At 50.6% G+C, this 13,756-nt stretch overlaps 1 protein-coding gene across 8 annotated transcripts in view; it reads right to left on the bottom strand.

Moving 5' to 3' along the window:
* The window catches only part of LOC310690468 (transcription initiation factor TFIID subunit 1), a 50,757-nt gene extending 37,361 nt beyond the window's left edge, over nt 1-13,396 (bottom strand). For 4 of the 8 annotated variants that reach the window (XM_083469392.1, XM_083469388.1, XM_083469390.1 and 1 more), the window contains exons 1-9: nt 12,848-13,396; nt 10,928-11,045; nt 9,342-9,458; nt 8,193-8,315; nt 6,490-6,731; nt 4,428-4,646; nt 3,346-3,555; nt 2,370-2,565; nt 764-880 (exon numbers count right to left, since the gene is read on the bottom strand). In XM_083469392.1, coding sequence (XP_083325518.1) covers nt 764-880; nt 2,370-2,565; nt 3,346-3,555; nt 4,428-4,646; nt 6,490-6,731; nt 8,193-8,315; nt 9,342-9,458; nt 10,928-11,045; nt 12,848-12,976 — 1,471 coding nt within the window. In that variant the 5' untranslated portion in view covers nt 12,977-13,396. Of the gene's footprint in view, nt 1-763; nt 881-2,369; nt 2,566-3,342; nt 3,556-4,427; nt 4,647-6,489; nt 6,732-8,192; nt 8,316-9,341; nt 9,459-10,927; nt 11,046-12,847 lie in introns of all 8 variants that reach the window. The other 4 variants (XM_083469391.1, XM_083469387.1, XM_083469389.1 and 1 more) reach the window with 1 other exon arrangement.
* Nucleotides 13,397-13,756: the final 360 nt, after the last annotated feature.

Consider the following 13,756-nt stretch of genomic DNA (forward strand, 5'->3'; position numbering starts at 1 on the left):
ACTATGAACTGTCCATCTTGGATGGCCCTGCACAGCATAGCTCATAGCTTCTCTGAGTTATTCAAGCCCCTTCGTCACGGCAAGACATTCTTACCTTGGAGTTAAGTCCCACAGAATTTAACAGAACATGCTGCTAATTAGACATACATAGGATTATGCTGCTGCAACGCATGTTCCTTGGCTCCCAGTATTATTTGGGATTTCACAAAATTGGGGTCGTCCTATCCCCGCCTTCTCTGGGGCTACTTAAGAAAGACTTGCATGCTCTGAGCGAAAGCAGAAGCAAGTTCCTGAATTTGGCTGGAGAATGTTTCGCACTGTTTGTGTTTATGTTTTAAATTGTGAACCGCCCTGAGACATATGAAGGGCAGTATACAAAATTCATCATCATCATCCCTTTTTAAAGCCATCTGAGTAGTCTTGTGTGCTCTGAAGCTCCTGCCTGGCTCACTACTCTCCCGTGCTGCTGGGAGAGATGGGCGAGGGTGGAATCAGAAAGCCAGCTAGGAACCCAGGTGTGGGGATCTCTGGTCCTGGGGCAGGGATGCCAGGATTCAACAACTCTTCAGGGTCACTGGTGGTGTAGAGATCTGTTGTGGGGTGCTGCTTCCCCTCTGAAGAAACCTTAAGTTTAATGTTTGGGCAGGGCTGCAGCCGATCCATCAGACCCAGAGCGTGCCAGGTAATTATCACCAGTTTCCTTTTTGCTGACCAACACATACCATCTCCTCACTGTGAGCCACAAGCCTCCGCTCCTCCTTACCTTGCTGCTCAGGGAGCTGCTTCTCTTTGCACTTGGCAAGGCCCATGACTCCTGACATGCTGGGCTTCTGCATCATAGGGACAGGCAAATTGAGCAGGGACCCACTGCGGTTCAGCCCTGGAGACAGAAGCAAGAGGGCGTTGGAAATGTCAGGGAGCCTCTGCTGAAACCAGGCAGCAGCTGGCTAAGAAAGGTTCCAGGGCGATATACCAATAAAACCAGGCATGAAAAACAAACTGTTGACATTTTTGTTTCAATAAACTTTTGCAGCAAGAAGAGGAGTTTGGACTTGATATCCCGCTTTATCACTACCCGAAGGAGTCTCAAAGCGGCTAACATTCTCCTTTCCCTTCCTCCCCCACAACAAACACTCTGTGAGGTGAGTGGGGCTGAGAGACTTCAGAGAAGTGTGACTAGCCCAAAGTCACCCAGCAGCTGCATGTGGAGGAGCGGAGACGCGAACCCGGTTCACCAGATTACGAATCTACCGCTCCTAACCACTACACCACACTGAGATGAAGGGTCTCTGCTGTATTCATTTAGCATTGGTTTTAAAGCTGTAGAATTTTTAAAACAATTTTTAGCCATTCTTATTGTATGCCTGCACATCACCTTGAGGCGTATGTAAAAGGAGTAACAGTAATAATAAAAATTCCATTATCAAGAGGGTAACAAAGAAAGTCAGCAGCTTTGAAGAGACATAATTATCTGGAAGCTGCCATATCTTGAGTCTGACCATTAGTCCATCAAGATCAGAATTGAGTACACTGACTGGAAGCAGCTTCTGGGCTTTCCGGCAGCATTTCCTGACCATACCCTGGAGATGCCAGGGATAATAAAAAATATTTATACCCCACCCATCTGGCTGGGTTTCCCCAGCCACTCTGGGCGGCTCGCAACATAATATTAAAAACACAATATAACATTAAACATTTAAAACTTTCCTAAACAGTGTTGCCTTCAGATGTCTTCTAAAAATCAGATAGCTGTTTATTTCTGATGGGAGGGCGTTCCAAAGGGAGGGTGCCACTACCGAGAAGGCCCTCTGCCTGGTTCCCTGTAACTTCACCTTGCAGTGAGGGAACTGCCAGAAGGTCCTCAAACCTGGACCTCAGTGTCCGGGCTGAACGATGGGGATGGAGTACTGGGAGCCAATGGTAGGTCTTTCAGGACCAGTGTTATATGGTCTCGGCGGCCACTCCCAGGCACCAGTCAAGCTGCCACATTCTGGATTAGTTGTAGTTTCTGGGTCACCTTCAAAGGTTGCCCCACGTAGAGCACATTGCAGTAGTCCAGGCAGGAGATAAGCAGAGCATGCACCACTCTGGCCAGTCTCCGGGCAGGTAGGGTCTCAGCCTGCGTACCTGATGGAGCTGGTAGACAGCCGCCCTGGACACAGAATTGAACTGCATTTCCATGGACAGCTGTGAGTCCAAAATGACTCCCAGGCTGCGCACCTGGTTCTTCAGGGGCACAGTTGCCCCATTCAGGACCAGGGAGTCCTTCACACCTGCCCAGGGACAGAACCTGGGACCTTTTGCATGCAAGGCAAGTGCTCTGACACTGAACTATGGTTCGTGTTGGCCCAGCTGCCTGCTGAGCTCACCTTGCTGGGCGTTGTAAGCAGTAGCATTCCTGGTCATGCTGGAGGGCAGCCAGCCAGCCAGACTAGCCCGCTGCGTCTTGGTCCCCTTGTGCTTGATGTCCTCCCCGTTCCAGATCACGTCGTCCTCCCACTGCAGCTGGGTCACCATGAGGAAGTGCTCGTCTGCCAGCAGCGCATCCTTCTCCACCACAGCGCTCTGCAAGGGCAGAACAGAAAAGCGTCAAGGGTTTCGACAGAAACAATGATTACTACTAGGGAAACTACCGCCTGCTGCCCAAAATAAATGTCGCTGAGTATTTTAGACGATGCCAATGCAGATATATGGCCAAAAGAATTGATCTTGTATACGATCCTGGCAGCACAAATTGCAACTCAATGGGAAACAGCCCCAAACCTTGCACTGGACACCTGGTACCACTCCCTCTGGAATACAGCAGTAATGGAGAAAACTGTGCATAATTTGAGATTTCCACAAGGACTAGAACCTCCAGGCACTTTAAATATATTTGGCGTTCTTTTATGACATATAGAGCAGAACCAGACCTTTTTTTCAACTCAATTACAGCACCTCTCAGGTGGGTGCTATTGCCATTCTAAAGAGAATGAGGGAGGCATAAATGATGAGTTCCAGCTCCTCTTTTTACAGAAAAATAGCACTGAGCGGAACTGTCATTTTCAAGCCGACCCTTGTCATAAGCCTGACAAAACTTCATTATCTGAGAACGTTGGTAAGTCTTTACTTGAATTTTGTTGTTTTAACTCATGTGGTCATTGTAAGTTTGTTTTGTAGTTCTGTTTTTCCATCTTTTAATTTTTTTCATGGTTATAATTGTTCTCTGTTTTATATGCGTTATAACATGAAATGATGATAATAAAACTTTACAGAAAGAAATTTTAAAAACTGCCAATGCACTGGAAGGCCCCGTCCTCCTGCCTCAGGAGAGACAAATTCAAGCCTTTCCCCCCAACTCACTACCTCCTCCTTCTCCTCCTCCTCCTCTTTGCGCTCTTTCATCTTGAAGCCATAGTCGAAGCCGCTGCCATCCTCAGGAACGCCCAACATGTCATACCAGAGCTGGGCAGGCCCATAGCGCCATTCAGCCACCTTGGGCCTGGTGTCGGCCACCTTGTCCGCATCTCCTGTAGACTGGGAGAACTTGGACTCCACCGGTGCCATCATGGTGATCTGGAGGACAAGAGGGTATGGGAGGGTCAAGGGAGACGGAACTGGGATCATCCTGAGATGATGTCAAGGCAGGTGTCAGGTGCAGGTCAGAAATAACTAACAAGGTGCCCGTGAAGTTAGCTCTTTATTCAAAGAAACTAAGCAGCTCAGACCCAGTGAGCACAGCAACTCTTCCCAGTAGGTCTTGCCCCCATGAGGCAGTTGTGAAGACGGAAGGTCCAGTCTTCCCACTGCTCTCTAAGGCCCCTCCTACCTCGGGTCCTTTCCAAGCAACCTGAAACTTCTGCAACTTATCTCTGCTCCGCCCTATTCATAGTTGTCTGGGTTCTGGGAGACCAGAGGTGCTGGTCACAGCAGGAGGGGGAGACCCCCCTGGCTTCTTCGGCAGCCTGCCTCATCTCTGCCTCTTAGCCATCTCCTTTCCAGCCTCCACCTCTGCCTCCAATTCTAGGCTGCTCTCTGCCACAGACTCTTCCTGCTCACTAAAGCCTGTTGCCTCTTCAGCTTCCAACATCTCCTCCTACCAATCTGCTCCCTCTGACCACTGCCTTCCCACCACCACTACCCTGGCTCTGAGCCTTCTTCCCTTGAGGGTCCCCCAACTGTTGCCTCTCACCACTCCTCTGCCTCCAGCCAATCCATGACCAAAGACTCCAGCCACGCAGATTCATGCTTGGCATCTGCCTTACGGAGACTGCCATTGCCCAGCCTGCCTTGTTAACTCAGAATAGATCCAGCTGTTGTCGGGCAGGGGGACAGTCCTACTGCAAGGCAGAGAGGAAGCCCCGCCCTCTCTCTTGGAGTAGGAACAAAGCCATGTGACGTGACACCCCGCCCCACTTCTATCATCCTCTCTGCTCCTGAGGACTCACCTCGTCGTCTGAAAGGCACTGCTCCGGAGGAGGAGGCGGGGCATATTCGTACTCCCAGGGAGATTTCTCTTCCACAATTGTCTCGACCGCAGCTTCTCCATCCAGGATTTGCACTTCCGGAGTGACTTCCCGGTGCTTCTTCTTGCGCTTCCTGCGGGCGCTGCGCCAGACCGATGGGATGTTTTTCCCAGGGCCAAAGAGGCGCAGGAAGCGCAGCACCTAAGGGGAGAAGCAGAAGAAGGAGGAGGAGGAGTTTGGAATTGATATCCCGCTTTATCACTACCCAAAGGAGTCTCAAAGCGGCTAACATTCTCCTTTCCCTTCCTCCCCCACAACAAACACTCTGTGAGGTGAGTGGGGCTGAGAGACTTCATAGAAGTGTGACTAGCCCAAGGTCACCCAGCAGCTGCATGTGGAGGAGCGGAGACGCGAACCCGGTTCCCCAGATTACGAGTCCACCGCTCTTAACCACTACACCACACTGGCAGAGAGTGGAGGAAAGGCTGGGAGGCGCAAGCGACTGGCCTCTGGTCACTCAGCTGTGTCAAAGGCAAGTTCACATCTCTGGCTCACTGGAGAGGCAGCCCTCTGCAGATGGGGATGCTAGACCAGGAGGACGAAAGGAGGAGCCTCCTCAGCTCGGGGGACACATGCAGAGTTATTTATTCAGATAACTCCTCTAAACTCACAGACACAAACATCCATTCTGTCAATGTAACCTTTTCCCCCGCCACAACCAGGCATGAAAAACCGCTATAAAATAGGAGGCTTTTTCCAAGCCTAACTGCAGCGGGGCAGCATTTTCAGTAGCAGGGAAGGGCAGTTTTTGGGTGGGGTGGGAAGAGCTGCAATGCCCCCCAACAAAAAAGTGCCCCTGTGGTGGATAAATACATTGATGCACCTTCTGAAAGATAGCTTACTGGCAGTAAAAGCAAGTGCGAAGAAAATATTGAGTGAAAAGGTGTTGTAAAAGAGCAGAAATGTCTGTAATGAGGTATGAAGGAATCTGCTGAAACTGACAGATAAATATTTGAATTTGCTATTCAAGCCTGTTCCTATGTTACGTTTGCTCTTCTGATAAGGCCATTGGTTGGTTTCCAGATTGCAATCCTGCTTACTAGAAGACTTGATTCCTACACATGTGAAAATCTCAGATGAGGCTATGCCTCGACAGAAGCCGGTAACATATGCCTGTGAACTCCGCTTTTGTGGGTTCCCAGTGACCAATGTTGTCCTCACCTAGTGAAGCTGTATTTAACATCAGAATTAATTTGTTTTAGCATTTTATCCTCTGTATGTTTTTAAGTAGGGACACGGGTGGTGGTGTGGGTTAAACCACAGAGTCTAGGACTTGCCGATCAGAAGGTCGGCGGTTCGAATCCCCGTGATGGGGTGAGCTCCCGTTGCTCGGTCCCTGCTCCTGCCATCCTAGCAGTTCAAAAGCACATCAAAGTGCAAGTAGATAAATAGGTACCACTCCGGCAGAAAGGTAAACGGCGTTTCCGTGCGCTGCTCTGGTTCGCCAGAAGCGGCTTAGTCATGCTGGCCACATGACGCAGAAGCTGTACACCGGCTCCCTCGGCCAATAAAGCGAGATGAGCGCCGCAACCCCAAAGTGGGTCACGACTGGACCTAAAGGGGGTCCCTTTACCTTTATGCTTTTAAGTATGGCTGTGATTTTTTCCTCCATTTCGTTATTTTACCTTTTTGCCCAGACAACAAGCCTCGCTGATGTGGGCCAAAGGAATGCCCAGCAATACATTTGGCACCAGCTTGGCTGCAGGAATTGCTGGAAGGAGGCATACAACGTTCCATCCAACCATGTTAGCAAATCCACCCCAGATTTGTGTAGGGCAGTGGAGGTTTAGGATCGGTCTTTTCTTTCTCCTACAAGGGGCTCATCAACCTGAGAAGGTAGCCCATCTGTTCTGCTAACTTATATGACATAAAATAAAGGAAATCAAGCACAGGGGGAGACCTCCATCCTTTTAGCACAAAGCATGGCCTTTCACTCAGTCCTCCCCGCCCCCCTTTCTGCAGAGTGTCAACCTTCAAGCCCTACCTTGCCTGGTCTGAACTCGGGGAACAGATCTGTGACACTTGGCAGCTGCTTGGTGGTATCCTGCTGCATTATCCCTGCAAGTGGCAGCGTCAGTCTGCTGTCGCTGGACTCTTCCTTCCGCGAGTCCTGGGACCCCGACTCTGATTCAGAATCCGAAGAGCTGCTGAAGTCATTCTTCTCCAAGGCAGCGGATGAAGGGGCAATGATGGATGGAAGGATGATACCATCGTTGTCTTCAGACCCTGGAAGAGAGTACCTCTCAGAAATAAAGAAAGAAAGATACTGGAAGACACAAGATTTACCCACCCGGGAAGAATGGCAGATGAAGTTGATGGACTATATGGAATTGGCGGAAATGACTGGCAGAATCCGAGACCAGGGAGAAGAGTCGGTGGAAGAAGATTGGAAAAAGTTTAAAGACTATTTACAGAAATATTGTAAAATCAATGAATGTTAGAAAAATGATGGAATGAAGTTATATGGCTTCAGCAGAAATGTTATAAGAAATTAAGTATAAATAGATTAATAGAGAATTAAAGGGGAAAATAAGGTCAAAATGTGTTAAGATAATTATAGGATAGAAAACAGAGGAAGATGGAAAGAAATTGCTGAAACAACTAATAGAAGTGGAATACAAAAAGGGAGGTGTGAGGATGTCATGGAAACAAGTGAATGAAAGATTGAAACTATTTGATGTGTTTTAAATTGCTTTTGTTTTGTTTTTTAGTTTAAATTGTTTTTGTTAGTTTAGTGTTAGGTATTGTTTTTGTTTTGTATTGTATTGTATTGTTTATTTTCTTTTTTTATGTAATATCTAATTTGTTGGAAAGTAATAAATATTATTTTTAAAAAAAGGAAGGAAGAAAGAAAGACTCTACTTCCTAATCTCAACATGACAGAAAGCTAACCCTGGGTCACATGCCTTATTCCAGGCATCAAAGACAAAAGTGCAGTATTTCTTGAAATTTTCAACTTGCATTTTAAAAAGGGTCAAGTGAGTGGGAGGGGAAGAGACGCCAAGAGAATCCTCCTGGACACATCAAAAACTGCATGGACTCCGCACTCAGGGAGTTTTAAATTCTCAGATCCGATTCTCCTGCTTCCAGTAGATTCTACGGTTATTGAATAAATGAAGCACATTTGCATACTGCCTTATCACAAAGCTGAAAGCACTTTAAAGTGACAAACCGCAAGCCAGAAAAAAGTACATCAAAATAAAACCACATTTTAGCTGAGGCAGCAACGTAAAAGGGAAATCCCAGATTAGGGCTGTATCCAAAGTGGCACTGTGTGAATGTTCTGCCAGCGCAAGAATTTCTGCTTCTGCAACGGAACATCCTACCCCTCTCCTCCGCCAATGTAGCCCCTCCAGAACAGACTGGGTGTGGGGGGTGCACATGGGGGGAGTTACATGGCAGAAGCAAAAATTCTTATGCTAACAGAACAATAGGTACTGCTACACTGGATTCCACCCACTATTTTTCACTGTGTTTCTTTCAGACCTGGGATAGCTCAATGGGTAGAGCATGAGACTCTTAATCTCAGGGTTGTCGGTTTGAGCCCAAGTTGGGCCAAAGATTTCTGCATTGAAGGGGTTTGGACTAGATGACCCTCAGGTTCCCTTCCAACTCTACAAGCCTATGATACTGCTCACCCCTGGGCCCTGCAGGGCTCACAGGCACTTCCCAGGAGTACATACTCACCAGAAGCACTTGCATCCTTTTCGTCCTCTTTTCTCATTGGCCCTGGAGGTGGTGGCGGGGGAGGCATCAGCTTGGAGTCAATATCTTCGGAGTCAGCATCATAATCGTCATCATCATCATCATCTAAGGAAAGGAAGAAAAGAAAGAAAGGAGTGGTGGGCAGCCCTTCCATCACATCACAACTTCAGTTTATCGTCCCTGTTAAAAACCACCAGGATGAAACATTCCAAGAAAATCCAGGCACCCTCCATCATCCAAAACAGATATTCTATTCCCACCATCTGAACTAGATGGTAAAAAAGGTAAAGGTTTACCCTGGATGGTTAAGTCCAGTCAAATTCAACTATGGGGTGCAGTACTCATCTCTGCTTTCAAGCCGAGGGAGCCAGCATTTGTCCGCAGACAGTTTTTCTGGATCATGTGGCCAGCATGACTAAACAGCTTGTGGTGCAACGGGACACCGTGACAAGTGCATGGAAACGCCGTTTACCTTCCCACCGCAGCAGGTACCTATTTATCTACTTGCACTGGTATGCTTTCGAACTGCTAGGTTGGCAGGAGCTGGGACAAAGTGACAGGAGCTCACCCCGACATGTGACCTTAAGATCAGCAAGCCCAAGAGGCTTGGCGGTTTAGATCACAGTGCCACCCGCGTCCCATTTGAACCAGATGTACCAAGGATCTGAATCAATATAAGGCGGCTTCCTATGTTCTTTTAATATAAAACGCCCAAATGGGTGTACAGTAAATTTAAAAACAATGGGGAATGTGACAGCACGTGACAGCAGCCACACCCCAGAATTGGCTTCAACTGGCCAGCTAAACCAGGCGAGGGTAGTTGACAGGTCTCAAACCCCTGGTTAGTTAGGGACTTCCCATGCATGCGAAAACAGGCTCCGGCGGATTGAGAGGACAAGAATATGGGCCCAATAGTTTCTGCACATGCTGTAGAGAGGTGAAGAGCAGATGGGGCTGGTCATCCTGGTAGCCCATCTACCATAGGTACTACCCTTCCTCTAACGCCCCATACACAGGATGCTAAACAAGAAGAGCAACGGCGAGCCAGGGCGAGTGTCAGGTTAGCAAGGACCAGTTGAAGAGGTGAAAGATCAGTTGTGACAAAGGAAAGCAGCTGTTGCCACCACCTACCTGCCCTCTGAACTGGCTGAAGGTTGCCCATTGCCTGCCGGTACCTGCGGCTCTCATCTTCGGCCACTTCGGTGATGTCAGAATAATCGACAGCATCCTCGGTGCTCTTAACCCAGCCTGGCGGCAGGGAGAGGAACAGGGAAGAACACAGAAAAATTACAGACCCAACAGGCCATACCATTTTTCTATCCCAGCTTCCGCACCCACGTTCAAGAATAATGTTGCTCACCAGGGCAATACGGGTTTCAGCATATAATGCCAATTCTGGCACCACTGCACTGACTGCCAGTTAGTTTCTGGGCCCAATTCAAAGTGCTGGTTTTGATCTATAAAGCCTTAAATGCCTCAGGACATTTTTAGATTTATTCTTGCTCTCAAGAGCTGACTTCCCCCCTTCCTTCTAAAATGTAATATTTTATGTGTATGTATATTATGTAATTATAAAAAAAATAAAGATCATCTTTTAAAAAAATGGCTCAGGACCACAATACCTCAAGGACGACCTCTCTCCATATGAACCTACCAAGACCTTGAGACAACTGCTGGAGGCCGTTCTAGGTATGGCTCCTCCACACAAGGTCAGGAGGGTGGCAACACAAGGATAGCCTTTTTTCTGCAGTGGGTCTCTGCCTGTAGAATGCTCTCCCCAGGGAGACTTACCTGGTGCCTTCATGATACACCTTTAGGCACCATGTGAAAGCGTTCTTCTTCAACCAGGCATTTGGCAGATTAACATCTTATACAACTTTTACACAGGGTTGTGGGAGAGGATGAGGGGGGTTCATTGGTTTGTGTTTTTTTGTTATTGTTTTATTATGTACAGTGGTGCCCCGCAAGACGAATGCCTCGCAAGACGGAAAACCCGCTAGACGAAAGGGTTTTCCGTTTTGGAGGTGCTTCGCAAAACGAATTTCCTATGGGCTTGCTTCGCAAGACGAAAATGTCTTCGAGTTCCTGCTGGGTTTTTTCCTCCCCCCCCCTTTTCTAAGCCGCTAAGCTGCTTATCAGCTGATCCGATCAGCAGATAAGCCGCTAAAAGGTGCTAATAGCGCTAATCCGTCAATGGGCTTGCTTCGCAAGACGAAAATACCGCTAGACGAAGAGAATCACAGAACGGATTCTTTCCGTCTTGTGAGGCACCACTGTAATTTGTGTTTTTATTTTGTATTTTTATGTTTAAACCCCCTGAGATCTATGGATGAAGAGTGGTATCCAAATTAAAATAAAATATTGTGCTATCATGGTGGTGCTGGACTTTACAGGCGGCTTGTAGAGGCTACTGCTTTGCTACTAAGTTCAGCCATTACCCGCAAACCCTGAGCAAGCAATGCCAGAACACTGAATTAACCAGCTGCACCTCTTTTTAAATGCACAAACAGGAGTCAGCCTTGATCCCTGAGAGAGCAAAGCCTTATATCCTAGCCTTTCCCAAACTAGTGCCCTCAGTAAGTTGTTGCACCACAAGTACCATCATCCTTGACCACTGGCCATCAGCTGGAGCTGATGGGGCTCCCAACAACATATGAAAGGCACCAGCCTGGAGAAAGCTATTCTGTCCCAGTCCTAAGACAAAAACGTTCTCCTACCTTCCTCATCCAACTGGGCTCCGTCTGACTCAGAAGCATCATCTTCGCTGGCTGTTATTTCTGTTATGAGGCTCCCCAGACCCAATGCCCCAAGTCCGGCCAAATGTTTTTTTGACTCCTGGGGAGGGGACAGAAAGAAAACAGGATTTGGCTGGAAGCGGAGGGAAAGAACCTTAAGACCATACTGTGACCTTCCTCATACAAAGTAGATGCTCTAACTCAAACCGCTGTGCCTTGCTCAGAGATATGCACTAGTTGCCCATTTGCTACCAGGCTAGGTTCTGTTACGATCTTGCTGATTAGAGCGTGCTCCAGCTTCTGAAGGCTTCTGAAGCTGTGGGTCGCTGTTTCATGCTGAGCCAAGGACAGGAGATCACCTGGCTCCTGGCCGGTGGGCTGGAGCCAGCCTGGGGGCTTGCAAGTTGCCCCCATTCCCTTGGAAGCATCCCAACAGCTTCAAAGTGTTACTCTGTTGGCATATAAAGCCCTGAATAGTTTGAGACCAGTTTATCTAAAGTTCACTCTGCCCCACATCTGCCGACTCCCCCATCCCTTCCCTGCTGGCTGCCTCCCTTCCCCTCCTCCCTTCTCCCTCCCTCCATCTTCTCTTCCCTGCTCCAGCTTGACCCAGAACCCTCCCCCGTCCCGACAGCTGGGCAGCCCTGCCCCCCCATCCCCATGGCTGGGCAGCCCCCAATCCGCCTGGGCAGCCCTCGCCCCAACCCCTGTGGCTGGGCAGCCCCTCGCTCCCCATCTGGACAGCCCTCACCCCCCTCCCCATGGCTGGGCAACCCTCACACACACCCCATCTGCACAGCCCTAGCCGTCCCCCATGGTTTGGCAGCCCCCTGCTCCCCCATCTGGGCAGCCTTTGCCCCCCCCCCGTCCCCATGGCTGGGCAGCCCCCACCCCGTCTAGGCAGCCCTTGCCCCCCCCATGGCCGGGCAGCCCCTTGCTCCCCATCTGGACAGCCCTCACCCCCCTCACCATGGCTGGGCAACCCCCGCCCCCCTGCCTGCACAGCCCTAGCCCCCCCCATGGCTTGGCAGCCCCCTGCTCCCCCGTCTGGGCAGCCCTTGGGCCCCGTCCCCATGGCTGGGCAGCCCCTCACTCCCCGTCTGGACAGCCCTCACCCCCCTTCCCATGGCTGGGCAGCCCCCGCACACACACCCGTCTGCACAGCCCTAGCCCCCCCCCCATGGCTTGGCAGCCCCCTGCTCCCCCGTCTGGGCAGCGTCCCCATGGCTGGGCAGCCCCTCACTCCCCGTCTGGACAGCCCTCACCCCCCTTCCCATGGCTGGGCAGCCCCCACACACACACCCGTCTGCACAGCCCTAGCCCCCCCCCCCATGGCTTGGCAGCCCCCTGCTCCCCCGTCTGGGCAGCCCTCAGGCCCCGTCCCCATGGCTGGGCAGCCCCTCCCTCTCCGTCTGTACAGCCCTCACCCGCCCCCCCCCATGGCTTGGCAGCCCCCTGCTCCACCGTCTGGGTAGCCCCCATGGCTGGGCAGCCCCTCACTCCCCGTCTGTACAGCCCTCACCCCCCTCCCCATGGCTGGGCAACCCCCCCCCCTGCACAGCCCTAGCCCCCCCCCCATGGCTGGGCAGCCCCCCCCCCCGCCTGCACAGCCCTCACGCCCCTCCCCATGGCTGGGCAACCCCACCTCCCGTATGCACAACTGTAGCCCCCTCCCATGGCTTACCTTTCCCCTGCCCCCCCCCTTGTCCCTCCCCCATTCCAATTCGACCCAGCTTGACAGGTGTCCCCCTCCCCCTTTCAACTCGGCCCCTCCCACTGTGCTCCGCGCCTTGCCCCACTCCGCGCGCCCCCTTTACCTTGACACGGCTAGCTAGCCAGCCCCCCCCCCTCGTCCCCTGCCCCCCCGGACCAGTAAGCCCCCCACCCCCGCGAAGCGCCCACCTGGTCGAGGAGCCCCTCGCCCTCGAGCTGGCCCTGCTCGTTGATGTTGCCGAAGAGGAAGCCGGCCAGGGAGAAGGGCGCCGCCCGGCTCTCGCCGCCCTCGTCGTCCTCGCTGTCTGAGTCCGACATCTCCACGACGACGCAGCAGCAGCAGCCGACTCCGTTCCTAAGAGCGCCGCCGCCTCAGCCGCCTGCCTTTAAGTGTTTACGCCGGAAGCGGAAGCCGCCGCGACCATAAAAAGCACGCCGGAAGGGTAGAGCGGCACTAGGAGGCCCCCTGGGCGAGTTCCGCATCGACCGCTACAGCGGCGCCTCTAGGATTCCATCGGCTGGCTTCTCTGTCGATGGGTCGCTTGACTTATCCGCCGCTTTCGCCGCGATCGGCTGTGCCAAAGCGGCTTACGGCCCCGAAAACATTGGAATACGTCGGAAATATATCAACATGCAGAAGATGAAGTTCCAAAACAACAACAACACACAACCCGGCAAAAATTAACGATTTTGCAAACGCAGCATGAATATAAACTGTGTTCTTTTTACCCCTAACATTTTGTGAATCTTTGTACTTTTGTACAATTATTATATTTATTTTCCCTGATTTCAACTATAAAATGGTGATTTTCTTGAGTCAAAATGAGAGTACCCCCTAAACATTTTTTTAGAAAAAATGCACTGAACAAACAATCTAGGCTGAAGTACTTAAATATGTATAGCAAAACAAGAGGTCAAGGGCCAATGCAGTTTCTGGCAATTGTCCTTGCTCCGCTCCTGGCTTAAATATAGTTCAGAGGGGAGGGGTGGTAAATGGCATACAGCTAGCTCCCGGGGGGGGGGTTATTGGGTTGGTTTTATTATTTTGATTATATATGTTGTGGTTTTTATGTTGATCTTTTCTTTGAACCGCCTGAG

Source organism: Podarcis liolepis, assembly GCF_965112155.1.
Source record: "Podarcis liolepis genome assembly, chromosome: 13".
In the NCBI taxonomy this organism is placed as follows: Eukaryota; Metazoa; Chordata; class Lepidosauria; order Squamata; family Lacertidae; genus Podarcis; species Podarcis liolepis.